Below are 22,586 nucleotides of genomic sequence, written 5' to 3'. Positions count from 1 at the left end.
TTTAAACCAATTATTCTTGGAGAAGACCATCTGTTTTCACACAACGTCATGCCCTGTTTTACCCAAGACACGGAAAAAAAAACAGCCATAATGATTTAAATGGATTTCATTAAAAGTGAAAATAGGAGGAACTTTCTGGAATTGTTGGGATATTTACTTTATACAAGTACTACAACCTTTAAATACCATCCTCACTGCTATATCATCAAATCATTTTTAAATTCAACATTAACCAACACAAAACATAAAAAAGATGCTTATTGCAAACTCAGTAGCAGTGGCAGGATTTGCACATTTCATCACACTCACTGAAGGCACCTCAGATGCTTTAACAATCTTATGACCTCACCAACTCCTTTTTCCATCTGTTTTGATCTTAGCAGTCAGCTCACAGTAAATGTGTCCTAATTTCTTTAAACTATCAGTTTATTTTTACATTGATTTCAGTTATATTGCACGTGCAAATGTAATGTTTGCTTTCATATAGCACTTCTAATCTTACCAGAAAACTTTATACATTCACACATTTACTTCAAGGATTTATACACCTCACCTTCAGCTAATTTAGAATCACCAATTAACCTTAAAATCTATGTCTCTGGAGGAATGGAGGAAGCTGGAAAACCTCAAATAACTCACCTAGGCACAAGTGAGAACATGCAAACACCACACAGACAAGGAGTTGAACTCTCTTGCTGTAGTCTTTCTACCGGTGTAGAGGAATCCTAGATCTCTGTTCCTCGTGTGTACCATGTATGTTCACGCTTCTGCTGTTTCACAGTTTTGAATGTCTCCCATGACCGTTCAAAGCACATCTGTGTCTGCAGGAACCTGGACAAATGTGATGGTAACAGATAGTTGTCATGACAGTGCCAAGATCCTCCTTGAACTCTGTCACCACCACTACCTAACCATCCATCTATCCACACAACCAACAGAAGACTGCACCACAGAAGCATTCACAACACATTTTTTTCTTTAATTTTACACAGAAACATGTGTACAGGAGAAATATCCAGAGCCTTGGGGGAGGGGGTACGGTAACACTGGCTCACCTCAGGATGGCTGCTGGTGAAACTTGAAGGGTCAAGCAGACGACTGCACTTAAATTCACTTAGGAAACAACTGAATGTTTTTAGCATCACATAACATCTCATGCATGACATCAATTTCTGACATAATTATTAGTTTAGTCAACAAACACAGACATACCCATTCTCAAGTTATCCACAGGCACAGAAAATGAGCAGAACTGCTGCTCTGGAAAGTTCAGAATTTGATTCACTTCATGTGGCAAAAAAATACAATCAGTTCTTTTAAAAAAAAAGAAAAAAAAGAGAAAAAAATATTTTAAGTCATTTAAATGCATTTCAATAACTAACAAATTCTGCAAATCATCCAAAAATCAATTACTAGTAACCCCAGCAAGAGATTCACTGAAAGAAAAACTATGGTATATCAGGACTAAACAGTTTAGATACAATGAGAGCAGATCAAAAAGAATTTATCCATTTACTGGCAGTCAGTTTTATGCCATAATAAAGTTAAAAAATAATAACAAAACAGTTGACATACTTCAGTAATACAGGGAAAAGTTGAGGGTAACAGTGAATCATTTGACGTTATCTGACATATACACAAGTAAAGTGGCACCAGTATCAACAGAAAGCAAACACAGCTGTTTAAGGCTTTGATCACATGACCAGACATGAACACGACTGCAGAGGTTTAGCAACACAAATCTTCCAGGAGTGATTATTAATTTTTTTTTTCTTTACAGCACCGCATTATCACTGAAAACAGACTGACACTGTAGACTCATATTTGCTGCTTTACTGTTACACTACCAGTGGTGATAAGGGCTACAATAAAACAGTGCTAAATAATGAAGAAAAATAAAATAAAACATGTTCACTAAATTAACCCAGGCAGTGAAGTAAAGACTTCTTAGAGGTAGGAAAATGGTAATGGAGCATTTATTCTTCAATAATCAATCAGCGAAGCGTTCGTGTCCAATGAGGAGTGTCTGCAGGAGTACACTATTGGCCAATAAAAGCACCAGGAAATGCAAATCAATCATGTTACTTTTGATATTAGCAAAACCTGAAGTTGTAATTAGTTCAGTGACATTAAACTAGTGTTGTATGAGGAGATTTTTGCATGAAAAGCAACAAATTTACAGGATTACAGGAAATGAAAAGTCACATAAGAAATTAGCTGATGCAAAATTGCCCTATACTTCAACCCAGACACCTTACTAGAGCCCAATTTTACACTGATTACATTCCCGCTTGTTGTAACCATGAACTTTTCAAAAATGCATTTGCATCTCTGATGAACAATGTGAGCACAGCTGCCATTTAATCTGACCGAGGGATGCACTAGGTTGATTAAATTAATTCATAACAAGCATTTGAGAGCTATGACCATCAAAGCATCCAGCGTATAATGAGCCTCATTAGCATTACCCCGCAATTCAGATGTTAATACAGTGTAGAGATATCGGTGACACAGAATCTTTGTAATATAAACAACGACCACGGTGCAATAACACTCGACACAGAGATGCTTCGTATGAGATAAAATTTACAATGACCTGTCACCGGCTATGGTCACGAGCTGATAATAAAACAGTCTAAAAACCCACACTTGTGTCCAATTAATGACACACAACCATCACCCTTGCATACAGTACACAGAGTATAACCAGCAAAGAGGACCTCTCGTGTGAAATTATCTACAATAAACTGTATATCATCTTTAGACATGACTTATTAAAATTTTCACAATATGTCTCTTGAAAACAAAACTAGAAATCTTTAAATACATTTTCTTTTGTTTAATAATATGAGTGATTACTCTTATTTATTCATTCATTAATAAGAGAACTTGATCAAAACACCTGGTCCAACCTGAGCCCAGTCTAAACCACATTGCAAGTGAATGCAGCCAGATCTGATTGCATGAACTCTAATGGGAAAGTTCATTCTGTTTCAAGTCACTTCAAACAGCTCTGAGGTCATAATGAGAGGAAAACACACAATATTTCAATACCTCCCCACTCTATTCTAGCATTGGCAGGTATTCCGGGCATATTTAATTAGCAGTTTAATTTAAGCAGTGAAGCAAATGTTAATTATGTTGCAACATAAAGCAACACTACTTGAAAGGATGTGTAACAAAAAAAAAAATATGATGTTGGATGTGCTTAAAAGAACATTTTAGTGTGAATTGGGCCTACAGACAGGTTGTGCTGACTGAAAGTTAACTCATCCAACCAATCAAAGAGCTTAAAAAGCTCGCAAATGCAAAACGGGGGTCAAATTCAATGAAAATTTGATTTCAAGTTGGATTTACCCTAAAGCAGCTGTTTTAGCAGAATGGCAGTTACTAACTTTTAGACATGCCAAACTTCAAAGCATTCTGTTGCCTTCGCCTATCTGCACTTTTGCTGGTGCAGATAACATGACAGTGTTGTATCTGCAGGTCTCTACTGGGAAGATAGAAAGAAAGGAAAAAAAAAAACAAAACCTACTTGCTCATTAAAATAAAAAAAAGTGTAAAAAGCAATTAACACAATGAGGGAGATTTAGTCTCAACTCATTATACATCAGATCATTTTATTTAAACTGTACGTGACCAAAGAGATTTTGATTAATGGTAAACACGAGGTGGAATGAACTTTATTATATGAAAAAGTATTTTTGATCTATTTTACAAAACAGAGATGAAAATGTTTAAGGGGCCAAATTTGATTAAACACAGAACATAAAGTTGTTAGTGTTTAGATGGTGATACTGTATTTACAAGGGTTCAAATGTACAACATCAGATTTTCTCTTTCATGCTTTGTTTTTTTAAAATAAGGAAATTAAACCTGCGATCCAGTACGAACACTGGCTTCTTAACCTTTAAGAGTATTATACTTGGGGAGGTCCAGGCAGTACATTATGGTCTGATTTAGCTCAATTCCCTTTAATAAGGACAATTTACAATAATATACAGGACTGATATTCAGTAAAGTTGTATTTTTATGAATAGTCATCTCATGATGAGCTCAACTCATCCCTGGGCTTCATTCTTTTGCTTCTAGGATAATAAATATATTTTAAATGCATTAACAGGATCAAAGCTAATGGAGCTTTCCCTGAAAGTGCAGGTGAGATGAACAGAGAGAGTCAGAGGGAAAAAGGCCAGAGTAGGAAAAAAGGTAAGGAGATGTAGATTTGTGAGGTCACTACCAGTCTGCGTTCTCCCAGGTTTCCTCAGCAGGTTTCGTGGGACTCTTCTTTGTCTTACCATCTGCATTCTCCCAGTTGTTGTCCCAAGCCTCCCAGCTCTCTTCTGTGCTGTGTTTGTTGTTGGATGCTGCTTCAGAGCCCCAATTGTCCCAACTGTCAGAGCTCTTCTTGGCAGAATTATCTGCAATGGTCCAGCTGTCACTGCTGGGAGATTTCTTAGCCTTTAAGGAGCTGTTGCTGCCAAAGGTCTCCCAGAAGTCCCTTGCGATAGGCTGGCTAGAACTACCCTGATATCCCTCAGTGGCATCCATGTTTTGGTAGCTCTCACCAGCAGACCTGAACATTAAGACATGCTTTTACAGGCCATAGCTTACAGCATTGCATCACAAAGTGCTTAGGATTCTGAATATGAGATGTTTCATTTATTGTGTATTAAGCTTTTTCTTATTACCCATCTTCTTGTTTTCCAGAGAACAGATTAGTCAGCTTTGACCCAGCTCCCTGAACCTAAGGAAGAGATAAACTATTTATGTAAGTGTACCTGTAAATGTTAAAATACCTTATTTTTCATTAATTCAAAGGTCAAAGAATAACCTAATAAAAAATAATAAGTCCTAACAAGTCCATTACAACAAATCAGTTTTTACTACACAATCAAACCGACAACAAATTAGTTTTAGCAAGGCAGTAATATTAAAATGACACAAAAACACATTTTCTAACTCTTTTACATCATGTACTCACCACCACAACAAAATGGCAGCAAGAAAAACAAGAAATTAAACGTAATTAGTATAGTTCAAACTTAACGGCACTGCAAAACCAGTCTCCTTGGAGGACTAGAGCGTATAGTGTATCGGGGGGCTCCGGCAGTTTTGGATACTGTTTGCAATAGCAGTGCCAGGGCTACTGCTCCTCACTTGGGAGACTGGTTTTCCATCAGCACAGTGTGGCAGATGTCTGCCATTCCTACCTTGTTTGCCAGCCCAGTGATGCTTACTGCCATTTCATCTAGCAATTTGCCATCTTTCACCTGGATGAGCCAAATTATTGTTAAAAACTAATAAAAACAACAGTCTAATGAAATACGTGGTGAAGAGCTCATTTTTGATTGTGGAAAAAAAAAACAATACAGTTTTTCTGTTTATTTTTTAAACAGCACAGATGATTTAAAAGAAGAGGAAGAAGAAGAAAGACAGTAAAGAGTGTTAAAAAAAAGCACAGACTACAGATACATTAAATTAATATTGCCAACACTACATTAAAAGACAAAAGCATTTTGTTTCTGTCGGTCTCTATTAGTCACTGGCCCACTCAGAGAATAAATCATTACAAAGCATGGTAAAAAGAGGCACCCTTCTATGTGTAACAGTTAAGATTGAAAAGTCAATTAGCCTGCTGATTCTGGAATTTAATTTTAAAAAGGAAAAAATACTTTTGTTTTCTTTTTCTTTTTCTTTAAAAGATGACATCCAGGAGCTGCTCACTTGGCAGTTAAAGCTGCTAAGCAGAAGCATTGTGTCAAAAACACTTACCATTACTGCAAAAATGGTAACATGTGTTCTAATATTACATGATGTCAAACGAAAGAGAAAAAAACAACAACAACAACAACAAAGCTCAGACACACCAAATCCCCAAAGATAACGAGCTGTGGCTTTCAAATGAAGAGCTCCAGGATGCATCACTTCTTGTTTACTGTGAGCAGACAGCCGGTGGTTTTGAGATTGCATTTTGACCTGAATGCAACCAAAACCAGCTCAAGCGTAACAGCTTTGAGCCTTAACAGCACTCAGAAAACAAGCCATGAATTTTCAGGAAGCTTATGGTACAAAATAAATAAATAAATAGTCTGTTGCCTACAGAATCTATGCATGCTGCTGTCTGTTTATAGGGAATTCACTGCGGCTGTCACTGATTCAAGAACATAAAAATGCCTCCAGTAAAGCAACACCAAAACCTAGTAAAATAGTCGTGATGTCATTTCGTGCACTGAAAGCTGGAGACTTTGAACTCAGACATGACGTGAACAAAGAGTTTGGCTGTTAAAAATGTTTGTGCTATAGGCTTGATCCAGTGACAGTTCACACTGACTCACACACGCTCCCAAATAAACAATTCACAGCTGTACGCTTCTGCAAATCCCACAGCTGAGTCACTGACTGAGAGAGAGAGACAAAGCTTTGTGTTTTTCCACCCTTTCCATCTTTGAAACTACAGGTTTGTCGTTTAATGTTAGTTGGCATAAAGCAGATAAACTGGCACAGGCAGGCAGCGGAGAAAATAGCACATTCACATCTGAAGCTGTTTCTTGTCTAAAAGCACTGCATCCCACCACCAAATCAACAACTTCAAACATCAATGTTACCTTTTCTTGAGTAGGTTTGATAACATTCTCATTTAATGTCTGTCCTAACTCAGTGGCCTAGTTGGAAGTCAGAGAGGAGAGTTCACTTGAATGAAACAGTTTAACATTCACAGTACTGCAAGACACTGAGCTGCTTGTTCTGCAGTAGCATGCAGCCTGAGCATTCCCATCCACCATGACACTGAACAAGCACTAGAGGGTGTAATGGTTCAAGATACTGGCAGCATGGCACATCTATAACCCCAAATATTACGATATTTTTGCTTCTTACTCTGTGTGTCCAATTCTACAGAATAGCATCAAGGACTCCCCACGTTTTTTCACAGAAACCAATCAGATGTTTGCATACCATTGTCCCTCTTCAGCGCTGTTAGCAGTAAACACAAACACTGGCATGCATAAAAAGGATAACCCATAATCAGTGGATGTGAGTGAACAGTACTTCTGTTCACTCCTATTCCATTTGTCCCAAAGGTTATCCATATATTCCAAATTCAAATATGAGAAGAGACAAAATGCCTTGTGTTTAACCAAGCAGAAGCACATGGAGACAACAATTCTGACAACATTTTTTGTTAAAGGTTTCTTTAAAAGTGTTAAAAAAAATAACTAAAAGCAGACAATAATTCTAAACAAAACAAAAATGGTAGATACATATTTAAAAAAAAAAAGATATAAAAGAAGCACCATGCATTTACAAACTGCTTTACCGGTTCTGGGGGCGCTTTATAGCCCCTTAACTAGATCCACAGAAGGCAAAGAGATAGTAAAGTAGTAATACAGTTATTGCTTGTAGGTTTATATTATTAAAATATTTACAAGCAAATGGCATACACATGCTTATACCGTCAAGAAAGAGGAGACTACTTAATACAGTCTGTAGAAGAGTCAAAAACCAATAACTGGCTACTCGAGATGCGATAGACTTACCTTTAAGGTTGCTTGGTTTGCAAGTTTAGTTGTCTGCATGAGAGGGAAAAAAATAATCACCATTTAAAGTTTTGTTTTTGTTTTATTTAAATACACAAGTTAAATGCCCAACATAAATTCTATGAAAATAAAACATCTTTGTGTGGATCAGATTTATAGTTTTTCTATTTTCAGTTTTTAATTTTTTTGGTATTATTAGTTTCCGGTAGTGTCCAGAGTGTGTTGGCTTGTTTTGGTTTAGTTTTTGAAATGTTCTGTTAGTTGGAAAAATGTTCATTTTTACTCTCGCTAAAATATTATGCTATGGGCTGTATTTCTCAGGGCCAGACTTAAGATGTTCAGAACAGAGGCCTGTACTGCGAAGCAGGTTTTTGTCTTATCCAGGCAAGTTCAGGGTTAACCCTGGGGAAGGGGGTTCACTTCTTTCTAGGGTATATCACCATAGTAACTTAGGCTGCAGACCTAACCTGCCTCAGAGCAGGTTATGTTTCAGATTAGAGGTCAACATGTATGAAATCCTACTGGCCAATCACTTCTCCAGGAAATAGCATCACTAATCCTGGCAGGTCTTTTGGACTTCAATGGGCAGACAGTAGGAGGCTCTAAAGTTATAGTTTTGTTTTGTTTTTTTGGTTCGTTTGTTTTTCTCTGACAATTACACACCAATGGGTTTACACAGCTGAAAATGATTAAAACTAAAACTGTCACATGCACATTTAACCATTAATTTAATAGAATAATCTATCAGATTACAATGGGCAGTGTCTTAATGATAAAGTTGCGATACTGATAAGTGTGTTAACTTCTTAGACAGTCAGCGCTGTTGATGGCTTTCCTTCAATGCCTTCAAATAGTTTAACCTTCATAGTAATTTTTTCCAGTCTAACTGATCAAAACATTTAAATAAATACACTTTCACACAGTGCTTTTCCTCTTACTTTCACTCAAACCACTGCTTTTTCTGCAGGAGCTGTGTTAATTTCTGCCTCTTCATGTTTTTCCAGAATTATAGTTTGCCATCCAGCCATGTGTGACCACTTAGCCTGACATCAGCAATCAGGCTAAGACAATCCAGGGTAGAGCCCAGCTATTACAATACAAACACCTCACTTAAAATAGTGTAGACATCTTGCTCTCAATAAGCTTATGCAAAAATGCCTGGTTTTGTTGATTTTGGTATCACATCGAGAAAAACAAAATGAATACATTTCCTATTCAGTTTATTATTAAATTGAATGAGTTAACCTTTGTTTGAAGTCACTTACATTATCTTTGGCAATAGAGGCAAACTTGCTAGCTCCAACAGTAAAACTGCTCCAACCCTGTCAATAAAATGTTTAAAAGTTAAGTTATTTAAAAAAATATATATATAAAAATATATATAAAAATGTGTCTTGACTTACTGAATAAATAGAAGACATGGCATTGTTCAGGAAGTCCTCTTCTTTCTTCTCTGGGGTCACTGTGTTGCCAAATCCAACGTACCGATTCTCTTGATTCCCACTGTAACCACCTCCACTGAAAAAGCAGGAAAGATTTTTTTCTTTTAAATGTACACAAGCCAATAGAACAAAGATTCATAAAGGAAACTTAAATGTACAATTAGCAAAATTTCAGATATTAGACAAGGGCAACAACATTTCAAACGTCACTCATTACTTTGGATTTTATCCATTTCCAGAAAGGTTGTGTACATGAGAGACAATAAATCAAGATACAGTCATAAATATGAGGTCAAGCTGGCATTTTTAAATAATTATGAATTATCTCTCAAAATCTCCACACTGTAGTTTGCTATATAGCTTTAACGTTCATGTTTTTCCCTTGTATGCACAAATGAAGTTACACCTATAATTACAGGAATGACACCTTATTCTCTGCCAAAGATGTCACTGATATAAACTATGTATCTCTGCATAGCAAATAGTCATTTGCTGCCATATTAATGTTTAAAATCTAGAATAGAAAACTTTAAAAACCTACCTCTGATAAGAGTTAACATCATCACTCAGCCAGTCTTCAAAAGCTTTATCGCTGGATTTCGCCGAGTTCTGTCCAGATCCTCCAGAACTAAATTTTAAATTACAGAAATATCAATTTGCTGTTTTAATGCCTGCTATTCTGTATCCAGTATTAGATCCAGCATTAGTAAGTTTAAAATCTCCTTCATTCATACCGATGAGAGGATGAAAGAGTGCTTTTGGGTTGAGGGGACGTCCAATTTCTTGCAGGGGAGGTCTCAATGGACCACTCCTTTCCCTCCGCTAACGTTGCGACCTGTCAATGCAGTGATGAACAAGGGTGAAGATGTTAGCGCAAACTGGAAAGAATTATATCTAAACATATCAAGCTAAATATATCTCGTTACTGATGATATACATTTATAATTTAAACCACAATTTCGTTGTACATGTACAATGACAATAAAGGGCTATTCTATTCCATTATGTTCTATCCTGTCCTCTGTGAGTGGGTTACTGGAAGAAAAAAAGCATCAGGAATAATTAAGAACTCATGTGTGGAGCTTACCTTGTCCCTGAAGAGTGCCGCAGCTCTGCTGTTGTATTTCTCCTGCAGAGTCCAGTTGGGATCATAATCATCTTGCAATTCAAGAAACAAGCGGAATTTTCCATTTCCACCTGCTTTCATTTTCTCCAGTTCAATATCTTTCCACTTGTCCATGGTGACCGAGCGCACAAAACTGCAGATGGGGAAGGAAAGATAAAACTGCATATTGTCAGGCTGTAACAATTTCTTTGTGATCATTTGAAGGAATACACAGACTACTCTGGACTGTTGCTTGTAAACAAAGTTCTTCCAATAATGTAACATATTCACAAAACTAATCCATATATACACTAGAGCATTTGATTAAAATGTATTTTTTAACTAAAAACTGTATGTTACTTTATTATAGTAAACTTATCTCAAAGTTTAACATGTCTTTGTAGTTTGCCAAATATCACATGAATGTGACTGAAGTTAAGAGACACCATGACTCATCACATTATTACCTGAGATGTACTCCCAGGCCCCTGTGCTTGCCAGAGCACTCGAGACAAATCCAGATGCCATATGTCACACTAACCCACTGAGGGTTAAAAGCTCCACACTCAAAACACAGCTGAAAAAGAAAAAAAAACCAGATGAATATGAACAGGTAAAAAACAACAACAACAACAACACACTTCATATTAAATGATATACCCTGGAGTTCTTCATTCGATTTTCTCCAGCAAAAAGCCAACTAATGTTCTTACAAACAAACTCTATGATACAGTTTTTCCTAATGTGTGATCTGAATATTAGAAATAACCATCTCTAATTAAACTAGAAAGTGTGCCCTCTTGTGATTCATTTATTTGGGGCCATTTAGAGGACAATAGTGCGAAAGTGCAACCTCCCAAGGAGCTGCTATCTTCTCTGTAAAGTAGAATAAAAACGTTCCGGTGGGCTGAGATTATTTTGGTTAAGAACTGAAGTTAAGCCACATGGATCAGAAGCTTTAAGGACTTACATTATTCTCATCCTGAGTTCTCACTTCCTTCAGAACTCTTCTGGTCCTTGGACTCGCCATGATGACTCACACTGAAACAAAATTGCAGAGGATCATCTTAAAGACAACTATTGGAGCAAAAATACTAATACAAACCCCTGAGAATTAATACTCATCAACCCAACTTCATGTTGCTAAGCAACTAATTAAATGCCACCAATACCCAACATCTGTTTCCCACACTGAAATCACACAGTCTCACTGGAGTATCACTTTATTTTTGTATTCTATTATAGAGGGCAGGTTTAATTTGTGAAAATGAACCAACAAGTCCAAAGGCTGGACGGCAATCAGAGGAAATGTTTAGATGATGAACTTTAAAAGACCTGAACCTGCTCCACAGGCTGCAGCAATGAAACACACACAGAAAAAAGCTGCAGTAAAAGGTCAAAATTCAACCAAATATTCATCAAACCACGAGTTACTGCTGACAAACTGTAAATGTTTATATGAAAAATGTTATAAATGTAACTTTTTAAATGCTTTTTGTTTACAGGAAGAATGAATCTAACATTTTATTGTGAATTCAAATTAAAGCATTAATGAATTATCAAATATTCACCTGATTTTCTGCTGCATCTGGCAGTAAGTATGCAAAATGTGGAAGGCTACTGCAGGTAATTTAGCCACACCATTTTACAATCATGAAACCCCTGCAGCTTCTTTGTTTTCACGTTGTTAACTTTGACCACGGCACAGAGACAGCATCAAACTAGACCTCTGCCCAACGTGCATGAGCAGCGATTACAATGATTCTTATAGCTTCTCTCCACAACCTCAAACAAACTTAATAGATTTATGTAGTAATTACCATCAGTGAACACAAAATGTATTGTTTAAACTGCAGTGCTCCGCCATATCAGGTCATCATTTAACCATTTATAATGTCATTCATTGCACTTTTGGTACCTATTTTTAAAGATGAACACTTTCATAAATATTAATGGAAATAGGACAGAGTAAGTGGAATTGTTTTTTGTTTTTCCAACTGGTTAGTTTACTAATAAAAGAAAAGTATCAGTATTATGATATTTGAGAAGCTGAAACCAGTGGATGTATGCCATTTAGGGTATTCACTGATCCGCCCTCCCGAGACGTTTTAGCCAGAACCAATGGAAATTCCCAACCACTGAATAAACCACTTCAAAACAAGCATATCATCTGTTTTCTTTATCAGAAAAATGCATCAATTTCTGTCAGATACAGTAACAAACAAACACCAAATGCCTTTACTGTTTGCAGACCAGACATGCCTCTGTATTTAATCACACCTTCCCCCCGAGGCCCATTCTGAGAAAGCAGAAAAAATACAACCCTGCCTTTGTTACCTTGTTACACATTAATAAAGGTCATGAAGATTAATGAGTTGTAAAAATAAAAAATGCTGACAATTAGTCTGCTTGACTGGCTAATCCATTGCCTATCTAATCTGTTCAATAATAAAAGATGCTGATGTTACATAACAGGGTAAACCAGACATCTGAGTTTTACCTGAAGCAACATCTACCCAGTCTTCACATGTTTAGCAAAAAAAAGATATCCTACAAAGCCTGAGTATTTTCAAATAACAACTGGCAATGCTTTTGGCTATTCGCTGGCTGGCAGACGGTTTGCAAATATCATCTGGTTTCATTAAACAGGATTACTCTGACAACTCATTACATACACTTTGTTCCCATGCTCACTCACTCTATGTAACCCTCCCACCACTTGATTGCCTTATCAGTATGTGTTATCCCCCACTTTGCTGGAATTAAACTTCAAAGTTCTCCTTATTTTTCCCCCAAACATACATAACGTTAACTGAGATATTCTCATACTCGAGTACTCCTCAAAATTATTATATACTCTCATAACAAAATACTGTGATACCCAAGTCTTCTGAAAATCCTAAGTCCTTTTAAAACCTGAAATAGGTGTAACATTTCATTTTTAAACATTTCCCTTCATTACAACTATTTTTTCCCCTTTAACTTTCACCCCTTACTTTAGTGCAGGAAGGTCAAACTCATTTTACATCGTGGGCCGCACACAGCCCACTTCCATCAGTGAAACTTTTCTTTTTGTCAGTGTAAAGAAGTTTAACTACACATTTAATCTCTGAGATATGTTAATACATAAAAAAGAAGCACAAATTCGACAGCATGCCTAAATCTTTCTGTGTGATAAGGAAATGCTGCTGTAGTAAATGAAAAATCTGTCAGCAGGACTTTTTGGGCTTAAACTGTGAGAAATACATTTGTATAATTACAGAAAAAAATCGGTAGCTCCTGCAATTATAGATGTTTCATCAATTCATAGAAAACGTGTTATTGATATCTACTGAGTCCCATTGTAAGAAGGAAAAAGAAAACAAAACACTGAAACATCTATAGAAGACAGTAATAAAATTTTAAAAAACAAAACAAAAAAAACAGGCACATTTCTGTCACTTAATAGCTTATGTACACAATGAATAACCATATGGGAGGGCCTTATCAGGAAGAAAATCTATAAAACTTGGATTTACGTCCTCCTTCACTTGTTCAAATGGTCCAGAGATCCAAATTGGGAGTCTGCTGGGTCACTTCTGGCCTCCCGGACCTTATGTTTGCCACCAATGCACTTATTTTACCATGACCTTTACCAAGTCTGAAGTTTGATTCTTGTGGTGATTTCTGCCACATCTCTAGATTCTAATTTCCTCGTCTTCAGCCCTGGTTAGCTGTGCTTTGTGGGCAGATTGTGGGGCAGTGGTCTCAGTGTAAATAAATGTAGTGTTCCTCAAGTGTGTAGTTCCACTTGGTGACTTAAATGCAACATTGTTACCGTGCTTGCTTACTGAAAATGGTGGTCTACCCTCTCCTACTTCAGCAGGACCCGATCTTCCACCGTCACTCCAGAACATTTTCCCCTTTCTTTTTCTTTCAGCATTAGTCTCTTTCTGTCAGCATTATGTCTGTGACATTAACACCCCCTCACGCTTGTTTACCTCATCAATACGCGACTGCGATCTGAATGAAAAAAGGCTGACATCTACGCTAACTAGCAAACAAGCTGCTTAATTATAAACCATAAACATATGTCATATACGCTGTTACATTGCTCTCCCTGTAAGGCCTAAAAGCAAGCAGCAGTCTAGTTAACAGTCAAATTACGAGTTACATGACAATGAAGTTTTAGCTGAGGTGCAGACGTGTCAAAGCTCTGGGAGACACAAAAACTACCGCCCCCATGCAACGGCTTAATGTGTGTGTTTCACAGCACAGGTATAAAAGTATACTGATGTGTTTTCCACATCTTGCTTTGACTAATGATTCACAGTCCGTCTCCAAAAGGAGATGACAGCGATGATAACATTTAAATGAACTGACGTGATTAGCAGCACTGGTAGCGTTAGCTTCACCGGGAGCTAGCTAACTGACCCGTTACCTGTCTGTGACCGACGAAGAAGCGAGGAGCTGTTTCCAGAGTCTACTGATAAACTCCGACCTTTCTCCTGTCGCGGAGGATCAGCAAAAGCTGGTGTATCACAGACTATGTCGGTCAGGGAGAAGATAATTTTTCAAGAGTGCTGATGTTAAACACCGGTAGCCATGTTCCTGTTTGCATACGTTGGCAATGCAATGCATTATGGGAGTGATTCTTCTTCTTCTTTTGCATTTTAATGGCGAGTTTAACCTTCTCGTTGCTGCTTATTACTGGACTGGAGTGTGTGGGGGGTTGAGGTTTTTTTCTTTTTCAGTCACAGTCCACAACCACGACGACGACAATACAGTTTGTAAATAAATAAATAAATAAGGTCACATTTCAGCACTCTGCTATCATTGTCTGATTTATCAAGCAGCAAACTTAGAAACTCATATTAAAAAAACACTTAAAAACTGCATGCCAAATTCTTGAAATCCATCCCAAAATTCAATGTGAGTCTTTCTGATTAACTGAACTTCAATTTCAGTGATAAATGTGAGTTTGTGCTCCACATAGAATAATAATATAATAACAAAATATGTGAATGGCTTCTTTCTCGTTGCTTTCAACTGAATCCACAATAAATATCAGAAAATGACTTTCTGCTACAGCGAACAGCTGCATGTAAAACAGGAGTAATTAATTGATATTATGATGTTATATATCTCCTGTCATACTCCAGAATAGCTTACCTTGAGAAATACTGCCTTGTCTTACTATGATCTAACTTTGATTGTTTTCTAATGTTGATCAGAGAATTCATCTTTTTGTTTCAGACACAACACACATTCCTAATGCTGAACAGGTTCAGTGTGATAACAGTTTGTCATTCCTGTTATTCCAGCTGTTATTTAGGTGTTTAGCAGTATCACATCCCAAGACTGAAAAATTATGAATTTTCATATTTGAAATAAAATCTGGAATTTTTAAACTAAGGATGACATCATATACTGACAATAATAGTAACCATAATGACATATAGAAAATTAAATATAGATATTATAAAATTTAAATATTAGATACCACCACTTTCTTTCCTTACATTCTTATTTTTATTGCACTTAATTTTCCCCCAAAAAGACGATTTACACAGTTAACAGTGCCCACTTTGACTGCTTTAAATGGCTGTGTTGTATTTGAGTGATAAAAGTGTGACAGTTCATGATTGTGTCATGCTTACTATACTTTCCCTCTCTGTCATGTAAAACTATTTGAATTGTATCTATATTTAAAAAGTGCCAGCCACACTGTGCCTCCGAACTCTAATTAATGATGCCCATTATTATCCATTGCTGAAATTAAAACACTCATCTAAAATTCATCAATAGCAGCAATAGCAGAAAGATGTTTTTTACACCATAGATCAACAGCATACGCCTTTAATTCATTACAAACTGTACATTGGCTTCTGTGCATTTAGCTACACTGGATTGCCTGTAAAGATTATTTGCATGATTAACTATTCAATATCCTAAAACTTTAAATGCATCACTTTTGCCATCGGGTCATGTACATTTTTCTACAATCTATAAACCACAATGTTCCTGCCATCAGAATTAATAACAAAAACATGAAATTGTGATACTTGATTTTAATATCTTTTTCTTTTTTCCGCATGATTAGCTTAAAATAAAGACATTTAATACCAATCAGAACTTGTTACAGAAAACCACAGGGGGAGAGATAAGCTCAGTTGTGAGCAGTGAGGGATTAAAGTACGTTGTTCTCTCGAGTTGTTAAATAACAATCCACTGTTAAATAACTGCATTGCATGTGTTCACTCTCTTTAACCAATGCTTTTATCTGCTCTTATCTGATCTTTAAAAAAAAAGAGAAAAGTACAAAAGGGGTGTTGCTGTAGCAAGAGGAGTCGCAGTCTGGATACTGAGCATCAACATGAAGGACTCAGTGAGTTTGAAAGTGAGCCTGCCAGTGTTTGTGTTAGTGTTTGAGGTGATTATCATAGCTCTTTATGCTGTCTTTGTCACTTATGATGACGATACTAACGCAAAGCTGCAAAACAATGAGACCAGCCCCATGGAGAACTCCCTCTATCGTGACTACCCCTACTTTGCTGATGTGCAAGTGATGATCTTCATAGGCTTCGGTTGTCTGCTGGCTTTTTTCAGATTCTACGGCTTTGGTGGGATGGTCTTCAACTTTCTCACAGCTACATTTGCAATCCAGTGGGCAATCCTGATGCAAGGGTTCTTCCAGTTTTACTATGACGGTAAAATTCACCTGGGGGTGATCAACCTGGTGAATGCAGAGTTTGCCTGTGCTGTGGTGCTCATCTCCTTCGGGGCTGTGCTTGGGAAGACCAGTCCTGTTCAGCTACTGGTCATGGCTTCTCTTGAGATTCCTATATTTGCTGTGACAGAGTGGGCTGTACTCAAATACATTAGGATCAATGATGCAGGCGGCACTATTCTTATCCACATATTTGCCTGCTATTTTGGTCTAGGAGTGACATTTATGCTCTATCGGCCAAGTTTGAATGATGGACATGCTAAAGAGATCACTAGTTATCATTCAGATATCCTGTCTGTAATGGGAACCCTGTTCCTCTGGGTATTCTGGCCTTCATTCAACTCTGCGCTTACATTTAAAGGCGATGATCAGCACAGAGCAATACTCCACACCTTCATAGGTCTCTCCTCATCCACTATCACTGCCTTTGCACTCTCTGCACTATTCAATAAGAGAGGCAAGCTGACGATGGCTGATATCCAAAATGTGACTCTAGCAGGTGGTGTGACAGTTGGAGCGTCTGTGGACATGATGATTTCACCTGTAGCTGCATACGCACTGGGCGTCATGGGCTGTACTGCCTGTTTCTTTGGTTACAAGTACCTGACCCCCTTTATGGCTTATCGCATGAGGATCCAAGACCAGTGTGGTATTCACAACCTCCACGGACTAACTGGCATCATATCGGCCACAGCAGGGATCTGCGCCATCCTTCTCGCCACTGAGGAAACCTACGGGCCCAGCATGTACCAGATCTTTTCCCATCGCGCTCCACCCGAAGGAGATCCACGGCTGCTCGAACTGCAGAAGGTGATTCCTGGACTGAAGCCGGGCTTGGGACGCACTGCACGGGAGCAAGCGCTGTACCAGCTGGCAGCTGTCTTTACCACCATCGGAGCCTCTACAGTTGGCGGTCTGCTCACCGGGCTGGTCATGAAGTTTCCCTCCTTGGCATCTCCATCTGATAAGAACTGCTTCGATGATGAGCTTTTCTTTGAGTTGCCATCTGACTTTTCCAGTGTAGAAGTCCCCTTAACCTATGAGGAAAAAGGGAAAATGAATCCCATGGACACCAAAGTCTGAGCTCTTGTACCTTATATTTTTTAACTTTATATATATATATATATATATATATATATATATATATATACACACACACACACACACATATATATATACACACATATATATTGTGATTTCTAAATATATTAAAAAGAAATCATTTGCACAGTGGTTCCAGTGTAGCACAAGTGAGACTGAGACTGATCATTATAGATTTTAAAGTGGTAACATCTACTTGGATTTTGTAATCAAAAGCTCTTTGTACTGAACTGTTTCCATAAATCTCACTTAGCATTTTGCATACAAAAAAGCAATGGAAAAGTAACAGGCTGAAATATGAACTTTTTTGCAATATAATGTATTTAAAATAAACATTTTAATAAAACATGGTTCATTTTATCATTATTGTTATTTAAAAATGTGTGGAATCCGATTTCTTGCAAAAAGTATATGCTTAAATACATCATTTGTCAAAATGAAATCTGCCATTTTAATTTAAACGTTTTTGTTTTTTTTTAAATTTATAATTAATGTGTGAAGACATATCAACAATAAGCCAGGGCATATTTGACACACATCGTCCCTTTAGAAATAGATATAAAATAATTTGTTAACTCACTGAAGTGTTACAAATGACAGGAATAAAATAGAAACCTAAACATGACATTTTCATAAAACGACCATGATAGTGGAATCTGTATTAAAATCTGACATAGTTTTACAGTGTCAGATTTAAGTCTAGATTGCCTCAAGGATACAAAAGTCCTGTCTATATAACAATCTCACTGTGCTTTACAATCACCAGACCAAAGTATGGCCCATGGTTCAATCAATGACAACAAGCAACAACGCAGTTTTGTATTTCAAAGCCTGAACAGAAGAATTCACCGAACAAATTAGCTTATATGAAAATATAATCTCCTTTAATGGAAATCCATCATCATCATTATCATCAAGGTAACATATGTCATTCAGCACTTTTAACATCACCATCTAGTGCTACTTCATCGTTTTACAAATATTTTCAAATTTCATGTGTTTCACATGTTTTGTGATATTTAAAAAATATCATCTCTACTTTGAAAAACTGTTGTCTGGACAAGTAAAATAGCGTCTATAAAAGCATAAAGAATATATGAGTTTATGTTATCAGCTGGACTTTTGACATCTGGGACTTCTTAATGCATGGTTTATATGCAAGTTTTGTCACGCCGTTCCACAACTTTTTATCTGGGCGTCATGGGCCTAAACTGGAAGTGACCAATGTGAAATAATATATCTGCTGCATATAAGGTATCATCTCATTTAAGATAAGACAAGATAACTGAGGATGTAAACAAGCACTTTAAACTTGGCTCTACGAGAAGAGAAGATCATAATTTAAAGGTAAAGTGAGTTTCCATGTCCTGTTTTGATTACCTGTATGAATGGGAATGCCACTGTTACAAAGGTTAAATACATCACCAATCTTTTATGAACTGATAGGTTTGACACAATTCTTTATCTAATCATCAACTGTTCTCAAAAGTTGCTATGTGCTCTGATTTTTATCAAGCACACAATGCTGGTGCATGCTTTTATGTTGAGTGGATCACCTTCTTTATGGAAAATTCCTTCTCTTAAAACAATGTATCAGGTTCATATATGATGCAGTAAATGTTTTATATTTTCCCCTGGATTTCTCAAGAGCATTTTATCTTTGAAACCATAAATTCTTTGAGAGAGATTTCACCTCTAACAAATGCAATGGTGTCTGTAAGGCGGAGTTAGTCATATGCTTTGCACCAAATTCAAGAATCTGTTCGCTGACATGTTCATAATTCTCCTTTTTTTTCCAGCTGCTGGCTTTAGAGGTCACTACAGATCATCCATTTCTCACCATCGCTAAAGGCCTCCTTTGTAAAGCAGCAACCAATTCAATTCAGTTCAATTCAATTTTATTTTTACAGTTCGAAATTAAAACAACTATTAACTCAAGGCACTTTGTACTGTAAGGTAGAACCTACAAAAACATATACAGAGAAAAACCCAACAATGATGTGACACCGCTATGAGCAAGCACTTTGGCGACAGTGAGAAGGATAAACTCCCTTGTGGGGTGAATAAGGCATGGTGGGACCACAGATTGTAATTATGAGCCATTTACATCGACTGCAGCTCCCAAGCTGTAAAGCTGCACATCACACCACAACACACCTCTCAAACCTGGTTCCCCATGACTTAACACCGCGGGTCTGATCTGCAGATGCCGTGCAGGTCACACCCCCATCACCCGACTGAGGCCGGGGAGCCATCCGGCCGAACCTACTCCCCCACCCCACCAACCTCCAACCCGACGACAGGGCAGTGTCTCTTGCGGAGACTTGGCCGGCAACGCTGGTCTGGCAGTCGGCCACCTGGCCCCCCCGGCGTCCGTTGTTCCGGGACAGCTCACGTATGGCTCTCGGCCCCAGGTCGCGCAGGTCCCCCTGACAAGGGGACCTCTGTCTCTGGCTGGAGTAGCTGCTCCACTGTTCCCGGCTGGACAGGACCCTCGTGCACCTCCACCCTCTCAAGCTGGAGTGGCTCCTCTACCGCTCCCTGCTGGAGCAGCCCCTCATGCAGCGGCTCCTCACCCAGCAGGCACGGACCCCCTCGCACCTCGTCCACCTCCGGCTGGAGCGCCTCCTCCACCGCTTCCCGCAGCGGCTCCTCTACCTCCAGCAGGTGTGCATTGAAAAACATATCCTGGTCAAAAATGACTCCAAGATTCCTCACAGTGTTATTTGGGGCCAAGGTAATGCCATCCAGGTCTTTATGTCTTTAAGACATTCCTGTAGTTTATCTGGCTGTATGGACATAAAGTTGGGTGTCATCTGCATACCAGTGAAAAAGCTATGCCTTCTGATGATACTGCCCAAGGGAAGCGTGTATAATGTAAATAGAATTGGTCCCAGCACTGAACCCTGTGGAACTCCATAATTAATGTTGGTGTGAGAAGAGGACTCTCCATTTCCATGAACAAATTGGAGTCTATAAGATAGATATGATTCAAACCACACCACTGCAGTACCTGTAATACCTACAGCATGCTCTAATCACTCTAATAGGATAGTATGGTCAACAGTATCAAACATTGCACTGATGTTTAACAGGACAAGGACTGTCAGAGGCCATTCATTCATTTGCAACCTTCACTAAAGCTGTTTCTGTGCTGTGATGAGCTCTGAAATCCGACTGAAACTCTTTGAATAAGCCATTTTTCTGCAGATGATCTGCTAGCTGTTTAACAACTACTCTTTCAAGAGTTTTTGAGATGAAAGAAGGTTGGAGATTGGCCTGTAATTAGCTAAGACAGCTGGGTCAAGAGATGACTTTTTAAGTAATGGTTTAACTATTCCAGCTTGAAGGCATGTGGTACATAGCAGATTATTAGAGATAGGTTGATCATATTTCAGATTAAAGCAGTAATTAATAGTAGGGCATCTTTGGGCAATCCTCTGCATGTTTGCTATATCATCCTTTGCTATATCTTTTAATCTCTTTTCAGTCTTGCCTCTCCATCTTTGCCTCCAAGTCGCTCAACCTTAGTTGTCCCTTTGATGTACTCACTGGCCATTCTGGTCAATCCCAACTGAAATCTTAACACCTTTACCTCCAGCTCTGCTTCATATCTTTTTGTCAGTGCTCCTGTGTCCAAAAAGTACATTATAGCAGGTCTCACTAGCATCTTGTAAACGTTCCTTTTCACACTTGCTGCTATCCTCAAATCGTCCCCTTGTCACGAATCATCCCTGATACTTGTCCCCGCCTAGATTTGTTGATATTCTTGGGATCAACTGTCCATAATCTCACCTTTGACTCAAGAATACCTTGGTATACAGAAGAGTTCATAGTCGACTGGCTGAAAAAACAAGTCAAAATCATCATCACCATCACCAATGTGGTGACAGTTATGTCACGTTCCTGGGTCTGTTGACCCAGCGTTTTAAGTTTTAGTTTATTTTGATGTTGATGTTTATGTTTAAGTTGACTAGCTCAGCTAAGTTCATTTGTTTTTTAGATTCCCCTTGTGTTTACTACCCCTGTATTTAAGTTTCCCTCACCCTTTGTTTCATGTTTGCGTGTCTTATGTTAGCAAGTTTGTGTTGTCATGTCTGCATTCCATTAAACGGCTCACTTTTTGTTCCTATTAAGTTGGTTTCCACACGTTGGTTTGTCTGCACCTAGGTCCACTACTTGTACTCCACACAGTTTGACTTTGCACACTGTGAGAAGTTAATGTGAGGATTTAGTGTTGACATGCTGTGTTTGGTTTTCTCCAAATGTGGCGCTATGCATTAAGTATCTAACATTGTTCCACAAGTCTTGTGGTTTGTTCAGATGCAGCTTTGCAAAGCTAAGCAACTTGGCTGCTGCATTGTTTTTATAAACAGGAAGCTTTTACCTGTAGAGTCTGACATGCAGTTTCTCTGAAGCTTGCACAGTCTGACCGCGATGTGAATTTGATGGGATGTCCACTCCTGGGAAGATTATGTTATCACAAACCTGAATGTTCCAGACCAGCACATTTTCATAGCATTTGTTTTTATAGAGGTAGCCCCACTAGCTGATGGTCAGTGAACACACTACATTTGATGAGCAGCACCTACTTAAAATAAATGGAAGCTGTGAGGCTCACTCTTACGGATGATAATTTTTCAACTGTACTGCAATTACCATTAGCTATTAGAAACTCATCTTATCTCAAA

At 38.0% G+C, this 22,586-nt stretch overlaps 2 protein-coding genes across 7 annotated transcripts; one reads left to right on the top strand and one right to left on the bottom strand.

Annotated features, from left to right (window-relative positions):
- Positions 1-958: 958 nt before the first annotated feature.
- arfgap1 (ADP-ribosylation factor GTPase activating protein 1) lies at positions 959-14,691 on the bottom strand. Of its 6 annotated transcripts, none has more exons than XM_063474327.1 (13): positions 14,506-14,691; positions 11,056-11,126; positions 10,553-10,662; positions 10,068-10,239; positions 9,715-9,815; positions 9,522-9,608; positions 8,942-9,056; positions 8,804-8,860; positions 7,539-7,571; positions 6,609-6,665; positions 5,214-5,273; positions 4,692-4,747; positions 959-4,576 (listed from the first exon to the last, which is right to left on the bottom strand). In XM_063474327.1, the coding sequence occupies exons 2-13, from the start codon at positions 11,113-11,115 to the stop codon at positions 4,237-4,239; spliced, it is 1,248 nt and encodes a 415-aa protein (XP_063330397.1). In that variant the 5' UTR covers positions 11,116-11,126; positions 14,506-14,691; the 3' UTR covers positions 959-4,236. The 6 variants fall into 6 exon arrangements, with proteins under 6 accessions (XP_063330397.1, XP_063330398.1, XP_063330401.1 ...); XM_063474328.1 differs by having other exon boundaries at positions 4,692-4,741; XM_063474331.1 differs by lacking the exons at positions 5,214-5,273; positions 6,609-6,665 and adding an exon at positions 7,319-7,348 and having other exon boundaries at positions 4,692-4,741.
- Positions 14,692-16,440: 1,749 nt separating this feature from the next.
- Positions 16,441-17,877, top strand: LOC134628220 (ammonium transporter Rh type B-like). The gene has a single exon (XM_063474990.1). The coding sequence runs from the start codon at positions 16,441-16,443 to the stop codon at positions 17,875-17,877; it is 1,437 nt and encodes a 478-aa protein (XP_063331060.1).
- Positions 17,878-22,586: the final 4,709 nt, after the last annotated feature.

The sequence above is a fragment of the Pelmatolapia mariae genome, linkage group LG5 (assembly GCF_036321145.2).
Source record: "Pelmatolapia mariae isolate MD_Pm_ZW linkage group LG5, Pm_UMD_F_2, whole genome shotgun sequence".
NCBI classification, from domain to species: Eukaryota; Metazoa; Chordata; class Actinopteri; order Cichliformes; family Cichlidae; genus Pelmatolapia; species Pelmatolapia mariae.
This window is presented reverse-complemented; position numbering and strand designations above follow the sequence as displayed.